Source organism: Zingiber officinale, chromosome 7B, assembly GCF_018446385.1.
Source record: "Zingiber officinale cultivar Zhangliang chromosome 7B, Zo_v1.1, whole genome shotgun sequence".
In the NCBI taxonomy this organism is placed as follows: Eukaryota; Viridiplantae; Streptophyta; class Magnoliopsida; order Zingiberales; family Zingiberaceae; genus Zingiber; species Zingiber officinale.
The window spans coordinates 21,943,479-21,965,183 of NC_055999.1; the positions used below are offsets into that span (position 1 = coordinate 21,943,479).

General features: G+C 48.5%; 1 protein-coding gene across 1 annotated transcript; it reads right to left on the bottom strand.

The window, feature by feature from the left end:
* Positions 1–3,081: 3,081 nt before the first annotated feature.
* On the bottom strand, positions 3,082–5,015 carry LOC122005515 (PAN domain-containing protein At5g03700-like). Its single transcript, XM_042560556.1, has one exon. The coding sequence runs from the start codon at positions 4,862–4,864 to the stop codon at positions 3,395–3,397; it is 1,470 nt and encodes a 489-aa protein (XP_042416490.1). The 5' UTR covers positions 4,865–5,015; the 3' UTR covers positions 3,082–3,394.
* Positions 5,016–21,705: the final 16,690 nt, after the last annotated feature.

Genomic DNA, 21,705 nt, shown 5'->3' on the forward strand with positions numbered 1-21,705 from the left:
ATATGTACTATGATCGAGACCTGTTCAATCGGCTGCCCTATGACGATCGGCGTCAACGAGCTAGCCAGTTTTGTTAACTCATCTGCTGCTTGGTTCTTTGATCGAGAGATTTTTTGTATAATGACCTCCTGAAAGTTGGTCTTCAGCTTCTCGAAGGCTTCCGCATAAAGCCTGAGTCGGGCATTGCTTATCTTGAATGTTCCGGATAGTTGCTGAGCGACCAACTGAGAGTCTGAGTGGATGAGGAGTTTAATGACTCCCACATGCCAGACTGCATGTAGGCCGACTATCAACTCCTCATACTCTGCCTCATTATTGGTGGCGCGGTAGTCAAGCCGAACGGAGAGCTGCATCCGGTCTTCCCAAGGTGAGATGAGCAATATGCCAATTCCGCTACCTTGCCGAGTGGACGAGCCGTCAAGATATATCTTCCACGTTGCTTTCGGTTCGACATTCTAGACCTCTATGATGAAATCCGCCAAGTCCTGAGCCTTGATTGTCGCTCGGTGTTGATATTGTATGTTGAATTCGCTCAGCTCAATCGTCCATTTGATCAGTCTTCCTGACACCTCGGGGTTGAGAAGAACCCGTCCTAAGGAGCTGTTAGTCAGCACGATGATTGAGTGTGCGAGGAAATATGGACGAAGTCTCCGAGCGACGACAATTAAAGCGTAGGCTAATTTTTCCAGACCGGTGTAGCGAGACTCTACATCCTTTAATATATAGCTTTAAAAGTATACAGGTTGCTGCTCTTGACCATTTTACCTAACTAGGGCTCCCAACTGTTATACTCGTTGGATGATAAAAAGATCCAAAGCGGCTCACCAACAATTGGCTTGGCTAATACAGGCAATGAGTTAAGATGTTTCTTAAGCTCTTCCAATGCCCGATCGCACTCGGCGTCCCACTGAAATTTTGTAGCTTAGCGAAGCACTTTGAAGAATGGCAGGCTCCGTTCAAACAATTTGGATATAAATCTAGACAGCGCGATGATCCGACGGATCAACTGTTGAGCTTCCTTCAAGCCCAAGGCAGCAACATGTCTTGCAATGCTCTGACTTTGCTTGGATTGACTTGAATACCCCGCTCGGTGACAATGTAACCCAGAAAGCGACCACTCTTTGCGGTAAACAGACACTTGTCGGAGTTTAACTTTATCCCATAAACCCTCAGCGTTCGATAGGTCTCCTCGATATCTACGCATAGGTCAGCAGCTCGGAGGAATTTTATTAATATGTCGTCAATGTATACCTCCATATTACAGCCGATATGTAGTCGGAATACCTTGTTTATCAGCTTCTGGTAAGTGGATCCGACATTCTTGAGTCCGAACGACATAACGTTGTAACAGTACGTTCCGTCAGCCGTAATGAAGCTGACTTTCTCCTGATCCTCGCGGGCGAGCGACACTTGGTGATACCCTTGGTATGTGTCGAGCATGTAGATCAGCTCGCAGCCTGCCGCTGAGTCCACCATCTGATCTATCCTGGGTAACAAATTGAAGTCTTTTGGGCATGCCTGTCCAAATCACGGAAGTCGATGCAGATCCACCATTTATTACCCCGCTTGGAGACTAACACAACATTGACTAGCCAGCTCGGAAATTAAACTTTCCTAATATGGCCGACCTCCAACAACTTTTCTATCTCTGCCCAGATGATCAAATTTTGCTTCGCGCTGAAGTCCCTCTTTCTTTGCGTCACCGACCGAGCGTCCGGTCGGACATGAAGCTCATGCTGAGCCACACTCGAAGAGATACCGGGGAGCTCATGTGTTGACCAGGCGAACACATCATGATTTTATCTAAGGTAGGCGACCAACTCTGCCTTCTTCTCCATCTCCAGGTCGACAACAATAAAAGTGGTTGCTTCCGCTCGACTAGGGTGGATATGAACCTCCTCCTTTTATTCGTACACCAATGTAGGAGGCTTTTCAGTGATGCGTTCACCTCCAAGCGCGAATTCTTCCGAGCGCTTCTCGGGTCGGACTTGACCATCTCGACGTAGCATCACCGAGCGGCCAGCTGGTCGCCTTTGACTTCGCCCACCTGGTCGTCTATCGAGAACTTGATCTTTTGGCAGTAAGTAAACACTATCGTCCGGAACTCGTTAAGGGCCGGTCGGCCCAAGATGACGTTGTAAGCCGACGGTGCGTCCACCACAATGAAATTTGTGATTCTGTTCTCTTCAATGGTTATTCCCCAAGCGAATATTGTATACAGTGAATATTGCATACCTCCGCCGATGCTTGGATCCCCCCTTTATATAGAGCTCTTGTAGCGCGCGTGCATGCTTCCCCAAGTTTTCCCTGAAAAGACTTGTCAATAAAGTGTCCCTGACATAGTACTTTGACAGGGCGAGCATATCTCTGAAGTGACAATGGAAGCTTCCGCCATATGCCCGCTCGACCAAAACTTCGCTGTTCTTGTATCCCGTCCGCTCGGCCAGAACCCGACCATGCTTGTGCCACGTCCGCTCGGTCTTATTTCACTATGCTTGTGTTGCGTCCTGTTGCTAGGCTGAGCAGGGTAGCCGCTTGGCAAAAGTTCCGCTCCACCAATGTCAAGTCCTGCTGCCTCACCGAGCGGGGTAGCTGCTCGGCCGAAACTCTATTGTGCCAATTCCCAGTCCTGCTGCCTCGTCGAGCGGGGTAGCCGCTTGACTCAGCTTCTGCACATCGTCTGCTACTCCATTGAGCGTCGGTCGTTTGACTCCTCCCCGTGTCGAAGGCGGTGGCGGATCGAGAACTTCTCCTCTCTTTCGGGGCATGCTCGGCCGACCGGCCGATGCTATCTGAGCGTTGACCGCCTTGACTTTGACCTCCACCATGACAACTATTCCCACAGAATAAGCCCCACCTTATCACCACATCAATACCCATTGAAAATTGATCCTGAGATCTATTAGAATAAACATATGCATATATCTACTGCACTAACTTGTGGGAGTCATGTTTTTATGTTAGTTGTATCAGAAAGATGATTACGTTCATCCCAGAGATATTATTTATAGTGTACGTGAAGGAAAATAAATGATAAAGAATAATTAGAGAGTGGAAGGAATTTTTCCCGAGTACATGGTATGTTTTTTTTTGTGACAAGGAACTATGGATACATTATTTTGATCAAAGACTTAATGTTCACTTACAATGATTAGTGTGGTCCACCTTCAAGATGAAGACGAAGGATAGATATTTGGATTATAAAAAAAAAAAAATCAAACATTTCATTCACTTATGTTTTCCTTGAGTATATCTTTCTTGACGCCGCCTTCTTTGTAAATTGCGTTATCAGAATCCAACGAAGGAGGTGAATGCAGAGATGGAGAAAGATGCTGAATATTTCAGAGGCATTCGTGGACCACTATGATTCTTAAATTAATAGCAATCTGTGAGTTTAGGAGAGCTCGATAGATCGAAACGAAGCTGAATTGAGATCTTTGTAAGGCCCTGGGGTCAGCCCTTCCACCATCGATCCCTCCACTCTCGCCGTCACTCCCCGCCGCCGCCTCCGTACACCGTATGCAACAACCGCCGCAGTCGTCGTTCCGACTAACACCAAACTGCCCACCGCCAGAAACGCCACCTTTACCTTCCTACTGCGGCCGCCGCCGCCGCCGCTCGGCCTGAGCTTGAAGTACCCCTCCTTGCTCTCGTCAGCCGCCACTAGGCTCTGTATGGGGTAGTCCAACCGGTAGCAGTAACCTGAAGCGTTGTTGTAGATCGCGCCCCAGCAACTGCAGTTCCGCTCGCAGGAAGCCTCGCACTCTTCCAAAGATCCCACCTTTTCGTTCGCCGCCAGTACTTTGTTCGCCAAGTCGACTCCTTTCCTCCTCAAGATTCCGAACTCGTTCGCTCCGGCCGCGCAGAAGTCGCCGGAGGCCGCCGGGAGGCACCTATCCGCCTTCCTGGCGCCGTCGAGGCAGCCGCATCCGCCTGAATAGTCACAGAGCCCATAGGCGCCGCAGGATGTGGGGATATCGCAGCGGTCGGCGATGGCCTCAAGGTCCTTGGCCCAGATCGTGCCGTTCCAGTAGTAAGCTCGGAGGTTGCCATCGGATTCTAGGGTTAAGCGGCGGAAACCGCGGATTCCTAGATTGAAGCTTTTGAAGGGGAGCACGTCGACTGGAGCGGACTCGTTTTGGTACATCCCTAGAAACCCCTCTCCCACCTGCGCGTATATCGGTCCTCCGCCGGCGACGATCTCGGCCTTGGCTTCCATGGCTGCGTGCCTCCAGTACATCACCGGCGGCGTGCCTCCGGGGAGCTCCATGTAAAGGGCGAGGTAACTCTCCTCCACCCTCATCGAAAAGCGCTGGTCTGTAGACTTAACGTCGGCGGCCGAGGTAAAGTTCTGACCTTGAACCAGCGTATTCGCCGGAAAATCGAAACTTTCCCAGAGCACCACCACGGCGGTCATCGCCGCCAGTTTCTGGACCTGAAGGTTGGACGAGTTAAGGAGCACGAGGCGATCGCCAGCGTCGATCGCAGGAGTCGACCAGAGAATCCCCGTTTCTGCATCCGACAGCACAAGACTGCCGTTGAAGGATAAGGAAACAGGTGCCTCCCAGAGGAGGGGACGCGCGAGGGCGGCGTGCCAGAGAGCAGTGGAGGAGGCGAGGTGGAGGACAACAAGGTTTAGCTGGTCGGAGTCGGAGTCGGAGGCGGCGGCGCGGAGGAAGCCGAGGGAGAAGACGCCAGTGGGGTCGGCGAGCAGGGGCTGGAATTGGGAATAGGAGGTGTCGTGGCCAGCTGAGAAGCCTCTGCGGATCTCATGGCCGACGGAGGAAGCTGCCACCGTGGTAACCAAGTGAACAAGAAGAAAGCTTGCAGTTAGAAAAGAAAGCACCTTTGCGGCGGCCGCCATGGCCAAAACCACCACCTCTCTTACTCTGCTTCTCAGGCGCAGAGATTTCCAGAGCAACTCGTTTCATCCATTATCTAGCAGAAACAACGGATTAATTATTGGACAATGGACATGATCGACAGAAGATACTTCTAATCTTCGAATCAAAAGAAAAGATAATGCTTAATCTAAAAGGTGAGCGCTAGTGGAGAAAAAGAAAAGGACTTGTGTTTGTTTTTTTGTTGGTTTCTGGCCGAAATTTGAAGCAGCTTTATTTATGAGCGCAATGTCGATAGATTTGATTTATGCATGATCTTGATTGACCAATTGAGTGGTTAGATATTTTCTTCTAATAGAAAATAAGATCGGGCCTGCTTTGAACCTAATTAATATTTGCCGTTGTAAGGGAACTGACGTTTGACTTAGGATAGGAGAGGAAAGCATGTTTTGAATCGCTTCGCTCTCTCCACCCCACCAGTCTCGGAAGACAGACATAATTATAACAATTCTTACGACGCCATTTATTAAGAGCTAAATTGGGGGCAGATGTTAAGGTCGGATTGAAATAAAGATATTATTAAAAAAAATTGATTTAGATATATTTTAAAATTTCGAATCCGATTTTGGATAATCTGATCAATCTAAATAATTCGACTGACCTAATTAAAAAAGATTCTTTTTATTATTTTCTATTTTTATTTTAATACTTTATTATTATCATATTAACTTTTTATTATTATATACATAAAACATCTTAATTTTAAAAATAAAGTTTAATTTAATCTAAAATTTTTTAAATCTTAAATTTAGATCAGGCCAATCAGAAGTAAATTTGATGACAACAAGATCTAAAAACCTCCGATCCAAATTCTATCTGAACTTGAAAATCCTTAATTTTAATTTCATATATTTTTAAAAACCTAATAGAAAAGGACTAAAACTAAACTGATAATCATTTGTCAACTCTATCATAGAGGAGGTAATGTTGTACGTGCTGTTTCATTTAGATTTTATAAAACTCTTAAATTTTTTTATTGATTAATGTGTTTGATATTAAAAAATTATCCATTCGTTATTCATTATGGAGCCAACCCTACCTTCACCAAAATAAACTAAAGGGTTTGAGTTTCTAAAGTCAACCATCTCGAATACTTGTAGACTTGAAGAGAGAATAATTTGATCCATGATTATGTTTGAGTTGGTAAAGAATATCTCGATCTTGGAACTCTCAACTACTCTCGAGTCAGAGAGAGAATAGTGTTAGTTAGAGCCCTAGAGCTAATCATATGATGATTGTTGTATGGACTCGATGTATCATATTCCTATATATTTATAAAGGCATTTTCTTTATGGTTATTATACTTACTTGTATTGGTACCAAATAACTAAGTATAATAACGTCCTTGAGTAGAAAGTTCTTATCTATATCAATCGATTGGTTGAATCGATAGTGAGATGATATAGAGAACACTACTCTTAATCATTCATATTCAAGTATTAACATTCAGGGTCAGTGTTAATGCGACGAGACTAACATGTAGGTCAACTCGATGACTTGATCTCACAAGTCATGGATATAGAGATATTAAGTTGACACATGAGTATGCATTGGAGAATGTATGCTGAATGACCCGCCATGAGAAAGTATCATGGATCGTTATATGAGTATCATATACTTTCTCATGTGACTATTAGTCCTTGGACTTGAAGTCACCATGGTTCCTTACATAAGGAGTTGTATACTTTGGCTTCGTCAAACGTCACCCGTAACTGGGTGGATTATAAAGGTGATTACTGGATATGTAACAAATTATGCGGAGGGATATGAGTGATGTAGATGGGATCTATCCCTCCTATATGACGGGAGTGACATCATTATTCTTGATAGAGTGAGATCACTAAGTGCATGGTCATGCTCAAATGAGTCAATATGAGATATTGAGCTCATTTGATTAGAGTGAGTCTACTTGGAGTTCAAGATATAGATTGATTAGAGGATGACACGGTCTATGCCTCAAATTGATCAATCTAGATGTCAAGGATAGAAGGGCATTGCCACATATTGTGAGAGTCACAATTAGTAGTCACAAAGGTGATGTTGGATCTCAACATTCTTGTAACTTGGGTAGTAATGATGTGTTGCTAGATACCGCTCATTATTTATGTTTCTAAATGGGTTTAGGAGCATTACCAACGTTACAAGAACCTATAGGGTCATACACAAAGGGCAATTAGATGGAGATTATGTTCATATGATGAACCAAGAGGATTAAGTTCATGTGATGAACCAAATTGGATCAAGAGTAATCCAAATTAGACTAATTGAGTTGGACTCAATTTGATTCATGTGTCCAATGAGTCTAATTTAGATTATGACTCATTAAATAAATTTCGTTTAATGAATAGAGATTCATTAAATCAAATTGGCTTGAATCAATGGTTAGATTTGATCAACAATAGGAGAATTTAAGTTAAGTTTGACTTGACTTGAGAGGGAAGATGAAGAGTCAAGTTTGACTTGACCTTGACTTGACCAAATGTCATGTCATTGTGACTTGGCATAGGGCCGGCCAATGACGATGTGCCACATCATCAAGGTTACTTCATGGTATGCCACCTTATGAGGAATACCAAGAGCCTTGACTCTTGGTATTACATGGAGATAAAACCCCCTTCATTAAGTGGCCGGCCACTTTTAATGCATTGGGTGTGCTTAGTGTAACTCCATCTTCTTCCTCCTTTCTTCTTCTCTACTCTCCCTCTCCTTGGCCGAAACACCTTAAGAGTGCTAGCACACTCTAAGGGCATGTTTGGTTCAGGGTTATTCTCCATGACCTTGGTTATCCAACCAAGGTTATGTTATTTAACCGTGTTTGGTTCAGGGTCATGAGGGATTCCAAAGTTATATTTGATTCCTGCCACGCCAGGAAAATGAGGTTATATCCCGGAATCAGAAAACCTCCAAATCGTAAGGTTTTGGACAATTCCAGGGTTAAGTAAATTTTTTTCTCAAATATAACCTTTCGTTTCGCTTCGTTGTTTACCTATCTACGACACTTTTCTTCCCTCTCTTCTTTCACAAACCCTAGAGCAATCGGCGACAGATTTCCTTGAACCTGCGGCGGCGGCGACATAGAGGCTTCTCCCTCTTCGTCTTCTTCCAACCAACGATGACAGACTTCTCCCTCTTCGTCTTCTTCGAACCGGCAGCAACCACAGATTTCTCCCGCTTCGCCTTCTTCATCGACGGCGACAAACTTCTCCTGCAAGTCTTCTTCAAATCGGCGGCGACAGCAAGTTTCTTCACCTCGGTTGGAGTCCAACTTCAAGAGGATCTTGTTTTCGGGTAAAAAAAGGTATTTGTAAAGAGATAAAAAATTTTCAATTTCCCTTTTCTGTTTACTGCCGATCCTTTTAGGGTTTCTATGCATCTTTTTTCCTTTCCATACAATAAATCTTAGTGTTGGTAAAGGAAATAACTTGCATTTTACACTGCATATATTCTGAAAAACTGGAATTAGGATTTTCACAGATAACAAAATTTCATTTCTCCCTAGGATCTGGTTTCATTGTTCAAATACATCATGGGTCAGATTGTAAGTGAGGAAAAGTATAGCGATTATGTTTCTAGATTTGGAATTCATTACGAAAAATAAGATATTTTTCCATTTGCTTGTTTATTAACTGTTTGCTTACACTGGATGCATGATCATAGTGTTTCATTCAAATGTCTAGAAGAGCACTACATTCATCTCTGCATAGCTGCACAAACCATCTCCTAGCAGAGCACTACATTATCCCAAACCATGCCGATCCTTTTAGGGTTTTTTAATATTGTCTGATTTCCACTTATTTTCATTTGGTTTGGTTTATTATTGAATGATTTACACTGGATTTGAGCATGTAACAAAATAGTGTCTGATATTAGCATTTTTGTTTTGACTTGTCTTGATGTCTTAAACTTTTGCTTTTATTGCATAGAAGAATGGTAGTTTCTATCAGTTTTCCACGTTGAGCCTACATCTAAACTCTCTTGTATACTGCTTGATCCTTTCAACTTCATATATATTTTCTTTGTACTAGTTGACCAGGTTGTGGAAACATTTGCTGAACAACTTGATGCTGGCCACAAAGATTCTTGTTCTTGGACAGGAAATTGCTGCGCTGATAGTTTGGTGTAATTTCCTCCCATGCTTCCATCAACAATAATTGGTGGTTATAAAGACCGTTGTGATGGCTTTTTGCAGTTTCCCTTCCTTCCAGTGGTAGCTTCATCTGTTATTGAGACTATGAGGCTCACCAGGAGCTCAAAGATTGATCATATGTTAGCTCAACCTAGTGGTTTTTTTTTTTCTGGGGAGTTAGGTTGTAAAGATGATAACAATACAAGCATTAAGTATTTTGTATTTAAAATTAATTCTTCCATTTGTTCCCCTTATGTTCACGTACATAATAATCTCTGTTGTTGTAATTTATATCCATACATAGGTTTCGTTATGATCCTGTCCGAAGGCTGAATCAACGGACGCTGGGCACGTGGCGCTCTCCGAGTCGCTGATGTGGATCTCCGACTGGTCGTATGATCCTCCGACGAACCTGCACAGAAGTCGGGCCGAGAAGGGGTTCCCAGCGGCGACCCTCCGACGCTCAAGTCAGGCAAAGCTCGACAACAAGAAAGTGGCTCCAAGTCTCAAAGAACGCCTACCTCTGGCGAAGGGTGAGGGCCTTTATATAGGGCTGTGGAGAAGCGAGTGCACACATATCGAGGTGTACACGTGTCCTTTCCCATACCGTAGTATGGGCTTGTCAGAGGAGCTTACCTGACACCATACTGCTACAGTTTGAGCACGTCTATGATGGGACAGCGGATCCTTCTGCTGTAGGATTTTGAGTATGGCCTGAACGTAGAACATGCCCGCTGTCAGAAAAAGATGTCCCTTGTCCTTTTCCCCTTACTCCCTGTCGGACATCCGGCCGGACAGCCTCCGCCTTACGTCCGGCCGGACATATATAGTAGTTTACTTGGGAGATTCTCGGTCATGTGCTTTGTGGAGATTGTTAGCAGTATGCTACCTTATGTCTTCGGCCGAGCGTGACTTCCGCTCGGCCCTTCGTTCCTGTTCAATCGAGCGCCGGAACCCCGACTCCCATCGGGGTGCCTTTTGGCCGTCAGTTAAACACCGGTCGGCCATCCGGTCGGTCAGCCACCCTTCTCCGGTCGGCCGATCGATCTGGCCTTCTCTCGAGCGTCCGATCGGCCCATCCTTTTCCGATGTGCAACCTGGCCCTTTGACTTCCACGTGGCGCTGACTCCTCAAGATGGGGGTCCCCTGTTCTTATCGCCAGATCACTTGCCTCCCCCTCAAGTCTAGTCGAAGGAGGCGAAGTCCGACTGACTGGACTGCCGATCTAACTGAGTAACGGCCGCTACACTAGTCCGCTCGGCAGGGCTTGGGGATGCTCATCCGCTCGGTTCACCCTCTTCGTTGCACCCGTTCGGCTGTGTCTTGCCCGTGCCTTGTATTCCCTTGGAATCCATACCGAATCTTCCCCCTTACTGCCCAGCACGCGCACTGCGCGCAGTAAGGGGCGTTCATTAAATGTGACCTGTATCCTGCTGACACGTGGCGATCTCGCTTTTGTCAGCGTATGGCGGTGGCGTTACCTCCGATGGGACAGCCGCCGTTTGAAATGAACGGTTTGATGATAGCTTCGTTTTTTGCAACCTGAATCCGACGGCTAGGGCTATCAGAGGCCAACGCTATAAAGTTTCCGATTTCTTCTCTCCGCCGCATTCCTGCTCCATCGCACTTCGACACCCTGTTGCTTCTTTCTGCTCCGGTGACTCCGTTTCTCAGCTCTCTGACGACCTCGCAACCCATTTTGATCACCCTTTTACTCGTAAGCCCTTCTTTTCTTCACTTCCTCATTCCTTTACGCTTTCGGTTAGCTACCCTTGTCATTCTGCCACCTTTCTTCCTTGCTTGATTTCCCTTTCTTTTTGTCCCGCATTTCTTTTTTACTTTCGACCATGACTAGCACTTCTCAGCCGACCGCCGACGCTCCTGGTCTTTGGTACACGACCATGGAGAGCCGGTTTGACGAGGAGGGCGCACTGCGCCTTGCTCGGACCTATGAAATCCCTGCCGACCACCACATAGTATTAGCCACCCCCGCCGATCGGCCTCATGAACCGCCGCCCGGCACTGTCCTCTTTTTTCGAGACCAATTTTTAGTCGGGCTATGCTTTCCTCCACATAAGTTTTTCTTACAAGTGTGCAACTATTTTCGCATCCCGCTCGGCCAACTAGTTCCGAACTCCATTAGGCTGCTGAGTGGGGTGGTAGTTCTCTTTAAACTGAACAACATCCCATTGGACCCCAAAGTGTTCCACTACTTCTACTATCCTAAGCAAGCCGAGTGGGGTACTTTCGTTTTCCAATCTAGGATAGGTTTTGTCCTTTTTGACAATATGCCGAGCTCCAACAAACACTGGAAGGAGCATTTTTTCTACATGCGTCTCCCCGAGCCACCAGCGTTCCGTATCAAATGGCAGACGGCGATGCCAGCACAGCCGGAGCTCAACAAGTTTAGGGGCGATCCGGCCTATCTTCATGCAGTTGACCGGCTGGTCGGCCAGCGCTATCACATCGACAAGCTGCTCCTTCCGGGAGTGCTGTATATATTCGGCTTGTCACCAGTCCCAGCCGACTTGCCTTGCAGCATGAGTAAGTGCTCTTATCGTCCTCTTTCTTTTGTTCTAACTGATTTATTCTTTGCTTCTGCAGCCGAAATCATGTGGCGCACCAAGGCTACCGAGCGGCTGAAATTGAGAGCTGCTGAGATCGAGGCGGCAAAGAATAGGGAGGTTGCCGAGCGGGACTCGGCCTTGGCTGGCACGACCACCGGAGAGGGTGAGGGGACTCTGATTGTCCCTGAAGCCTTAGCCGCTTCTGCCTCTCTCAACGAGGCTGCAGGCGATATAGCGCCCTCTGCTCAAGTCGAGGTAGAGGGTCGCTCTGCCTATGAAGCTCCCCTAGCAACTCGGAAGCGCAGATGGCCAGAGCAAGTCTCTCAGCAGACCCCATCTGATGAACAGCGTTCCGAGCGGGGTGATGAAGCTCCAGTGATCTCCGGGACGGTCTCCATAGAGAGCACCCCCACGCCGCTCGGCTCTCCCATGGCTACCTCTGAGGTGCCGCCCTCTAGTCCTCCCCGGCCTATGCGTTGCCTTAGACGATTGGGCGACCTTCCTTCCTCAAGCGGTGAGCCGTCTGGTAAAGCAGCTGCGCCCCAAGGTGACCCGAGCGGCCCGCGGTTGATAAAAACTGTACTGCGCTTTCCTTCAGAGTAATACTTAGCGGCTGCTGATCGGCCAACGGTTCCCGTGCAGCAGATCACTCTTACGGGTCCTCTCGCCAAAGCCTGGGAGGACGCTCGGCTCCGTATTGCACTTATGACTCCCAGTCAGCTAGGCGACAGCAATTTACAACAAGCGACCGAGGTATATTTTTTGCCTTGCTGGTTACTTTGATTTAGCTTCTAACTTGCTCCTATCCGTTTTGCAGAACTGGGTGGAGCAGATTGCCATCAGCGACCGCTTAGCCGAGCTGGAGGATGAGCTGAAAAATCTCAAAGCTTCGGGGGAAAGCAGAGGCCAATCCACGACCGCTCTAGAGAAGGCCAAGAAGTTACTGGAAGCCGAACGGGGTAAGTCCTCTGACTTGTAGAGTGAAGTAGCTCGACTCGAGGCTTTGGTCAAGCAGCGGGACAAGGAGATAAAGACCGCGACCACCCGGAAGCGCAAAGCCATCGACGACATGGACCTGATGAAGGTGGAGAACTGGGGGCTAGAACAGCGGGTGAAGGAATTGGACGCCTCGTTGTCCGCCGAACGGGAGGGCCGTTCGGCCGACCAGGCTAAAGCGGAAGGGGCTCTGAAAGATCTTCAAGCTGCCCTCGATGCTTCTAAAGCTACTTTTAAAGAATATCAAGACGGGGAGCCCGGTCGGTCGGCGGAGGTGCGCAAAGCATTCGTCCGCTCGGATGAATTTGGCGAAAAGTTCAGTGACAAGCTGTCCTTGACTTTTGAGGAGGCGATCAAAGTGGCAGTCGAATATCTAAAGACCAAGGGCCACATACCGACCGAGCTGTCGATCCCCCCCGAAGATCTGGCGGTCATGATGGGCTCCATCCCTGATTCTCTCTTTAATTTTGATGATAGTGAATGAAGGGTTTATGAACTTTCTTTAAGTGTTTGCTGTCTTTTGTAAGCTGGCCGTTCGGGGCGAATATTATTATAAATTTTGTCTTTCCTCTTTTTAGCGCAAATGAATTCTCTTCTTTTGTTATTTGTTCGTTCGCCCAGCATCCAATCTTTAACTTTTGCCTCGGTCCTAATTTTCTTGCGCCAAGTATATTTTATAAGGGAGTCGCTCGGCCACATGTTACCTTTATTCTCGCCTTATCGGCAGGCCCGATCATGGGTCGGCCCTTACAGCCGAGGATCACGCAGCACGTTACCCGTTCGGCGGCGTTATAGACTCTGGTTGCCCGCCTCTTAACGTAGATTTTTACCGTCTGAGCTCGACGATCTGCCGATCGGAAGGTTTATAGACGCCGACTCGTCTCTCGATTTTTAACGTCAGAGCTCGACGGTCTTCCGCTCGGAGGATTTATAGACGCCGGCTCGTCTCTCGATTTTTAACGTCGGAGCTCGACGGTCTTCCGCTCGGCGGGTTTATAGACGCCGACTCGTCTCTCGATTTTTAACGTCGGAGCTCGACGGTCTTCCGCCAGGGTTTATAGACGCCTGCCCTCGATTTTAACGCCTGAGCTCGACGGTCTTCCGCCGAGGGTTTATAGACGCCTGCCTCGATTTTAACGCCGGAGCTCGACGGTCTTCCGCCGGAGGGTTTATAGACGCCTGCCTCTCGATTTTAACCCTGAGCTCGACGGTCTTCCGCCGAGGGTTTATAGACGCCTCGCCTCTTGATTTTTAACGCCGGAGCTCGGCGGTCTTCCGCCCGGAGGTAGATGCCGGCTCGTCTCTCAATTTTAACGCCGGAGCTCGACGGTCTTCCGCCGGAGGGTTTATAGACGCCTGGTCTCGATTTTTAACGTCGGAGCTCGACGGTCTTCGGCCGGAGGGTTTATAGACGCCGGCTCGTCTCTCGATTTTTAACGTCCGAGCTCGACGGTCTTCCGCTCGGAGGGTTTATAGACGCCGGCTCGTCTCTCGATTTTTAACGTCGGAGCTCGACGGTCTTCCGCTCGGAGGGTTTATAGACGCCGGCTCGTCTCTCGATTTTTAACGTCGGAGCTCGACGGTCTTCCGCTCGGAGGGTTTATAGACGTCGGCTCGTCTCTCGATTTTTAACGTCGGAGCTCGACGGCCTTTAAGGCTAATTTTAATATTGCCGTTCGGCGAAGCTATTTGCCATCCTTTTAAATATTTTTGGCTTCCTGCATTACAAGTACATAGGCGACCAAAACGTATACAAAGTGAATTACATTAGCGCACCTCTTACCCAGCTCTGTACGGCTGGAGATGATTCGCGCTCCATGGTCGATCCAGCTGCCGCCCGTCTTCATCCTCCAAATAATAAGCGCCCGAGCGGAGCTTTTCGATGATTTTGAAGGGGCCCGCCCAAGGAGCTTCCAGCTTGCCGACGTCGCCGACCGGCTTTACTTTCTTCCAGACAAGGTCGCCAACCTGGAATGATCTAGGGATTACGCGCCAGTTGTAGTTTTGCTTCATCCGTTGCCGGTACACCATCAACCGGACGGACCCCTTGGCTCGCTCTTCTTCGACCAAATCTATCTCCATGTTCCTCCGCTCGGCATTATCATCATCATAATTTTGGATCCGGACGGACTCGACGCCGACTTCGACAGGAATAACCGCTTCGCCGCCATACACCAGATGAAAAGGCGTGACGCTCGTTCCTTCCTTTAGGGTTGTTCGGATGGCCCATAGGACGCCCGACACTTCATCTACCCAGCTTCCTCCCAAATGGTCGAGCCGAGCGCGCAGAATACGAAGAATTTCCCGATTGGCTACTTCGGCTTGACCATTGTTTTGGGGATACGCCACGGACGTGAAGTGTTGCTCGATGTTATAGCTTCTGCACCAATCTTCGAGCAACTTTCCTGTGAATTGCCGACCGTTGTCGGAAACAAGTCGGCGGGGGATGCCAAACCGACAGATGATGTGTTGCCAGATGAACTTCTTGACCATCTGTTCGGTAATCTTGGCTAACGGCTCGACCTCCACCCATTTGGAAAAATAATCGACCGCCACTAGCAGAAATTTCCACTGCCCGGTCGCCATAGGGAATGGGCCAACAATATCCATTCCCCATTGATCGAACGGACAGGAAACTGTGGATGCCTTCATCTCCTCTGCCGGTCGGTGGGAGACATTGTGATACTTCTGGCAAGATAGGCACGTCACAACGGTCCGAGCGGCGTCTGCCTGTAGGGTTAGCCAGAAGTATCCTGCCAGCAGGATCTTTTTGGCCAGCGATCGTCCGCCCGGATGACCTCCACACGATCCTTGATGCACTTCTTGGAGGATGTACGCTGCGTCTTCCGAGCTCACGCATTTCAAAAGCGGGCGGGAGAAGGCCTTCTTGTAAAGTTGATCTCCGATGAGTGTGAACCGGCCGACTCTCCTCCTTAGCAGCTGGGCTTCATCCCGATCGGACGGTGTAGCGCCCGAGCGAAGAAACTCCATGATGGCTGTCCTCCAGTCGCTCGGAAACGTGAGGCCCTCCATCCGGTCTACGTGCGCCACTAAAGATACTTGTTCAATTGGCTGCTGGATGGCGACCGGCGTTATTGAACTTGCGAGTTTGGCTAACTCATCGGCTGCTTGGTTTTCCGCCCGGGGTATCTTTTGTATAATGACCTCTCTAAAGTCGACCCTGAGCTTTTCGAAGGCTTCCGCGTAGAGTTTGAGCCGCGCGTTATTAATTTCAAAGGTGTCAGAGAGCTGCTGAGCGGCCAGCTGAGAATCCGAGTGAAGCGTCACCCGACCGGCCCCAACATGCTGAGCTGCCTGTAAGCCGGCTATGAGGGCTTCATACTCCGCTTCATTGTTCATAGCTCTATAATCCAGCCGGACGGATAAGTGCATCTTTTCTTCTTGGGGAGATAGCAGTAGTATTCCAACCCCGCTCCCGAGCCTAGTGGATGATCCGTCCACAAATATCCTCCACATGGCTTCGGATTCTGGCCTTTGTACTTCGGTGACAAAATCCGCCAAGGACTGCACCTTTATCGCCGAACGGGGCTGGTATTAAATGTCAAATTCGTTCAATTCCGTTGTCCATTTGATGAGCCGTCCGGACGCTTCTGGATTCAATAGCACTCTCCCCAATAGACTATTCGTCCGGACGATGATGGTATGAGCCAAGAAATAGGGACGGAGGCGCCGAGCGGCGAGGACCAAAGCGAAAGCCAACTTCTCGAGCCCGGTGTAGCGAGATTCAGTATCTTTTAAAATATGGCTCAGAAAATATACAGGCTCTTCTCCGCTCACCCTCACTAGTGCCGAGCCGACTGCTTGCTCAGTTGAAGATAAATAAATACAAAGTGGCTCACCCGTAGTTGGCTTGGCTAGCACAGGCAGAGAGTTCAAGTATGCCTTCAGATCTTCAAATGCCCGATCGCATTCTTCGTCCCAGTGAAACTTAGTGGCTTTGCGCAAGATTTTGAAAAATGGGAGACTCCGATCGGCGGTCTTTGAGATGAATCTGGACAATGCTGTTATCTGACCGGTCAAGCGCTGCACTTCCCTCAGATTTCTCGGGGGCAGCATATCTTGTAATGCTTTCACTTTGTTGGGATTTGCTTTGATGCCCCACTCAGTCACTATGTATCCCAAGAAACGCCCGCCTTTTGCTCCGAACAAGCACTTTTGAGGGTTTAGCTTGACTCCATATTTCCATAGCGTTCGGAAAGTTTCCTCCATGTCTTCGAAGAGATCGGCCGCTCGGACAGACTTGATGAGAATGTCGTCCACGTATACTTCCAGATTTCGCCCGATCTGCTCCTTGAACACTTTGATCATCAGATGCTGATATGTGGCTCCCGCGTTCTTCAATCTGAACGACATCACATTATAGCAATAGGTGTCGTCGGCTGTAACGAAGCTAACTTTTACTTGATCTTCTCGGGCGAGCGGTACTTGATGATAGCCTTGGTAAGCGTCGAGCATACATATCAACTCGCAGCCAGTTGTGGAGTCCACCAGTTGATCGATTCGAGGCAGAGGATAAAAGTCTTTCGGGCAAGCTTTGTTGAGATCCCGAAAATCTATGCACACTCTCCACTTGTTGCCCGACTTGGAGACTAATACTACGTTTGCCAGCCAACTTGGGAACTGAACTTCGCGTATATGGCCAGGCTCCAGAAGCTTCTCAACCTCCGCCCGGATGATGGCATTCTGTTCAGCGCTGAAATCCCTTTTTCTCTGCTTCACCGGCCGAGCGTCCGGTCGGACATGTAGCTCTTGCTGCGCTATGTTTGGCGAAATTCCGGGCAGCTCGTGCGTCGACCAGACGAAGACATCACAGTTTCTCTGGAGGCATTTGATCACTTCCTGTCTTTGGCTTGCCTCCATATCGGCCGCAACGAACGTTGTGGCCTCCGATCGGGTCGGGTGAATTTGCACTTCCTCTTTTTCTTCATAAACTAAAGAGGGAGGTTTTTCAGTTATAGCGTTCACCTTGATCCGTGGCGTCTTTCGAGCGGAATTGGCTTCTGCTCGGACCATCTCGACGTAGCATCGCCGAGCTGCTAGTTGATCTCCTCGTACTTCTCCCACTTTGTCCTCGACTGGGAACTTGATTTTCTGGTGGAAGGTGGAGATGGCCGCTCGGAATTCACTGAGAGCCGGTCGTCCCAAGATGACGTTGTACGCTGACGGAGAGTCCACCACAACAAAGTTTGCAGTCCGCGTCCTTCTGAGCGGCTCTTCCCCCAGCGAAATGGCCAGTCGGATCTGTCCGACCGGCAGGACTTCATTGCCCGTAAACCCATAAAGGGGGGTTGTCATGGGCAACAACTCAGCTCGATCAATTTGTAGTTGATCGAAGGCTTTTCTGAATATGATATTGACCGAGCTTCGTGTGTCAATAAAAACGCGGTGAATAGTATAGTTGGCTATTACCGCTTTGATGAGGAGAGCATCGTCATGCGGCACTTCGACTCCTTCCAAGTCCTTGGGCCCGAAGCTGATTTCAGGTCTGCTTGCCCGTTCCTAGCTGCAGCCGACAGCATGGATCTGAAGCTGCCGGACGCTCGCCTTTCTTGCTCGGTTGGAGTCTCCTCCGGTCGGACCACCAGCTATGATGTTGATTTCACCTCGGGAAGTGTTGTTTCTATCCTCTTCTTCCCGAGCAGACGATCGAGGCCGTTCCCTAGACATCCGAGGATTGTCTTCACGCCTAGGAGTACGTTGCCGTTCGGGCGTTTGTCTTTGCTGGCGGTCAGATATAGTCCGATCGGCTTCGTGAGTTCTCTGTCGCCTGTCGGACGATGGAGATCGGCAGCCGCCACCCCGGGGAACGGGATGAGCGATCAAGGGAAGACTCCGACAATCTCTGGTGTTGTGAGTGTCCGTCCGGTGGAATGAGCAGAACATGGGGGTCCACTTCTTTTTTGGCTTGGGCCGCTCGACTGCTACTTCTTGGACATGGATCCTAGCATGGGGGGAGCGGATTGCTTCGGCCCTCGGTCCTCTTGGAGGCTGATGAGCGGTGTGCGGCTTCCGCTCGGGAGGTGGAGCCCGCTCGGTCGGAGTTTCTTTTTCTTCGAGCCGCTTGGGCTTCCTCCACATTGATGTATTCGTTGACCCGGTGTAGCATATGGTCGTAGTCTCGGGGCGACTTCCGAATGAGCGAGCGGAAGAAGTCCCCGTCCACGAGGCCTTGTGTGAAGGCGTTCATCATGGTTTCCGAGGTGGCCGTAGGGATATCCATGGCCACCTTGTTGAACCGCTGGATATAGGCTCGGAGCGATTCGCGGGCTTCTTGTTTGATGGCAAATAGACTGACACTAGTCTTCTGATAGCGCCGACTGCTAGCAAAGTGATGAAGGAAGGCCGTTCGGAAGTCCTTGAAACTTGAGATAGATCCGTCCGACAACCTCCGAAACCATCATTGAGCCGATCCCGAGAGGGTGGTAAGAAAAACTCGACACTTCACCCCGTCTGTGTATTGATGAAGGGTAGCGGTATTGTCAATCTTACCCAAATGATCATCTGGGTCGGTGGTTCCGTTGTATTCACCGATCACTGGAGGCACATAATGCTTGGGCAGAGGGTCTAGTAGAATAGCCTCTGAAAATTGACGGTTGATCCGCTCGGGCGAGGTGTCCGCTCGGGGGGCTTTCCCCTTTTTCTATCTCGTCTGGGCACTTCATCTGAAGAAGATCCTCGATCACGATTAACTGATGCGGCTTCAGGAGTGCGGAATAGAGCCCGATGGAATGGAACTGTGGCCGGCGGTGCTTCCGGTCGGCCACCTGATGCTGATGTTGCTTGGTGTTCAATCCGCTCGGCTTGCGACTTTTGTCTTTGTTCCACAAGCTTAGCGGCTCTGGTCTCAATCAAAGCGTCGAGCTCCTCTGTGGAGAGCATCACCGAATGCTGTCGTCCAGCCTCGTCCATTGTTTCCGATCGGATGCAGGAGCGTTCCCACAGACGGCGCCAAATTGATCCTGTCCGAAGGCTGAATCAACAGACGCTGGGCACGTGGCGCTCTCCGAGTTGCTGATGTGGATCTCCGACTGGTCGTATGATCCTCCGACGAACCTGCACAGAAGTCGGGCCGGGAAGGGGTTCCCGGCGGCGACCCTCCGACGCTCAAGTCAGGCAAAGCTCGACAACAAGAAAGTGGCTCCAAGTCTCAAAGAACGCCTACCTCTGGCGAAGGGTGAGGGCCTTTATATAGGGTTGTGGAGAAGCGAGTGCACACATACCGAGGTGTACACGTGTCCTTTCCCATACCGTAGTGTGGGCTTGTCAGAGGAGCTTACCTGACACCATAATGCTACAGTTTGAGCACGTCTCTGATGGGACAGCGGATCCTTCTGCTGTAGGATTTTGAGTATGGCCTGAACGTAGAACATGTCCGCTGTCAGAAAAAGATGTCCCTTGTCCTTTTCCCCTTACTCCCTGCCGGACATCTGGCCGGACAGCCTCCGCCTTACGTCCGGCCGGACATATATAGTAGTTTACTTGGGAGATTCTCGGTCATGTGCTTTGTGGAGACTGTTAGCAGTATGCTACCTTATGTCTTCGGCCGAGCGTGACTTCCGCTCGGCCCTTCGTTCCTGTTCAATCGAGCGCCGGAACCCCGACTCCCATCGGGGCGCCTTTTGGCCGTCAGTTAAACATCGGTCGGCCATCCGGTTGGTCAGCCACCCTTCTCCGGTCGGTTGATCGGTCCGACCTTCTCTCGAGTGTCCGGTCGGCCCATCCTTTTCCGATGGGCCACCTGGCCCTTTGACTTCCACGTGGCGTTGACTCCTCAAGATGGGGGTCCCCTGTTCTTACCGCCGAATCACGTTATGTTTGTGCTTTTCTTATATGCTAATCTTATTAGAATTCTCTCCAAATGCCATTATACGTACTTGCTATTTAATTTGTGTGGCATTCTGTACATTGATCAATTTCTCTCTACTTGGACTAAAGTAGAGTCAAGTACTTGAGCTCATCAATTTTCTTGTCTACTGTCTCTACTATGCCTTTTCAAATGAAAATAATGATTTTGCTTCTGATTTATTAGTGATGAACCACTAAGTGTAGCAGTTTGTGCTTGTTTCGTTTTTCAGAAATCAATAGTGAGGATTTTTTTAGCACAACTTCAGGTTTGCTGATCTTTGTATTAAGAAGTAATTTAAAGAGTTTTGGATATGAAAAAAACAAGATGACACTTGATTCTTAACTACTATCATCCATAATATTTATATAAGAAAATGCTTAAATATAAATAAACATAATTTTTCTAGTAGTTTTTATTAAAAAGGACATTTTATTTTAAAATCAAATAAATTAAAATAATTTGATTTTATATTTTATATTATAATAATTTAACTAAATAGTACATTAATTTAGTTAGAAAAATATTTAGGATTGAACCAGGGGTAATACAATAAATGTGCAAGTAGGTTATATCTTAAAACTATAGGACCGTTGGGCCGGCTAGAAGGGGGGGTTGAATAGCCCTGGAAAAAAAAAAAAACAACCCTTCTCGAACTCTTAAACTAACACTTGTATAAAATTAGCTAAGAAGAAATACAAGAAAGAAACGAGGCACCGTGTTTGACTTGGTTACAACCGGGGAGGTTGTTAATCCAAGGAAAGTGATCGCACTAAAAACTCCTTCGGGCGGAGAAGCCTCTTACACCGGTGAAAGCACAAAAACAGAAGCTAAACTAGAACAATGAACGCACAAGTGTTTGGAATGCTAATTACTGAGTTGATGAAAAGCTTCTGGACCAAGGCTATATTTATAGCCTTGGTCGGGGCGCCTGGAAGGGGTTCCGGGCGCCCTGGGAGGATAAAACTTTATCCCCAACGTCCAGATCGCGTAAATCACGATTCTGGTCAAAATCAGGGTCTGGGCGCCCGGAAGGGTTCCGGGCGCCCCGGAGGACTCAGGGCGCCCCGGACTGTTCCGGGAGCCCCGGACTGTTCCGGGCGCCCCGGACTGTTTCGGGCGCCCCGGAGGCCAAAGTCAACAGCGTTGACTTTTTCGTCCGGGACCACTTCTCTGGTTCAGTCCCTTCTCGGTCCGGTTCTTCTCCTCCGAATATGCTCGCTTGGGTGATCTCTGCCATCCGGAAAAGGG

What these genes read in the sequence shown, in the direction of transcription:
- LOC122005515 (XM_042560556.1), bottom strand. Translation starts at nt 4,864, where the DNA reads ATGGCGGCCGCCGCAAAGGTGCTTTCTTTTCTAACTGCAAGCTTTCTT.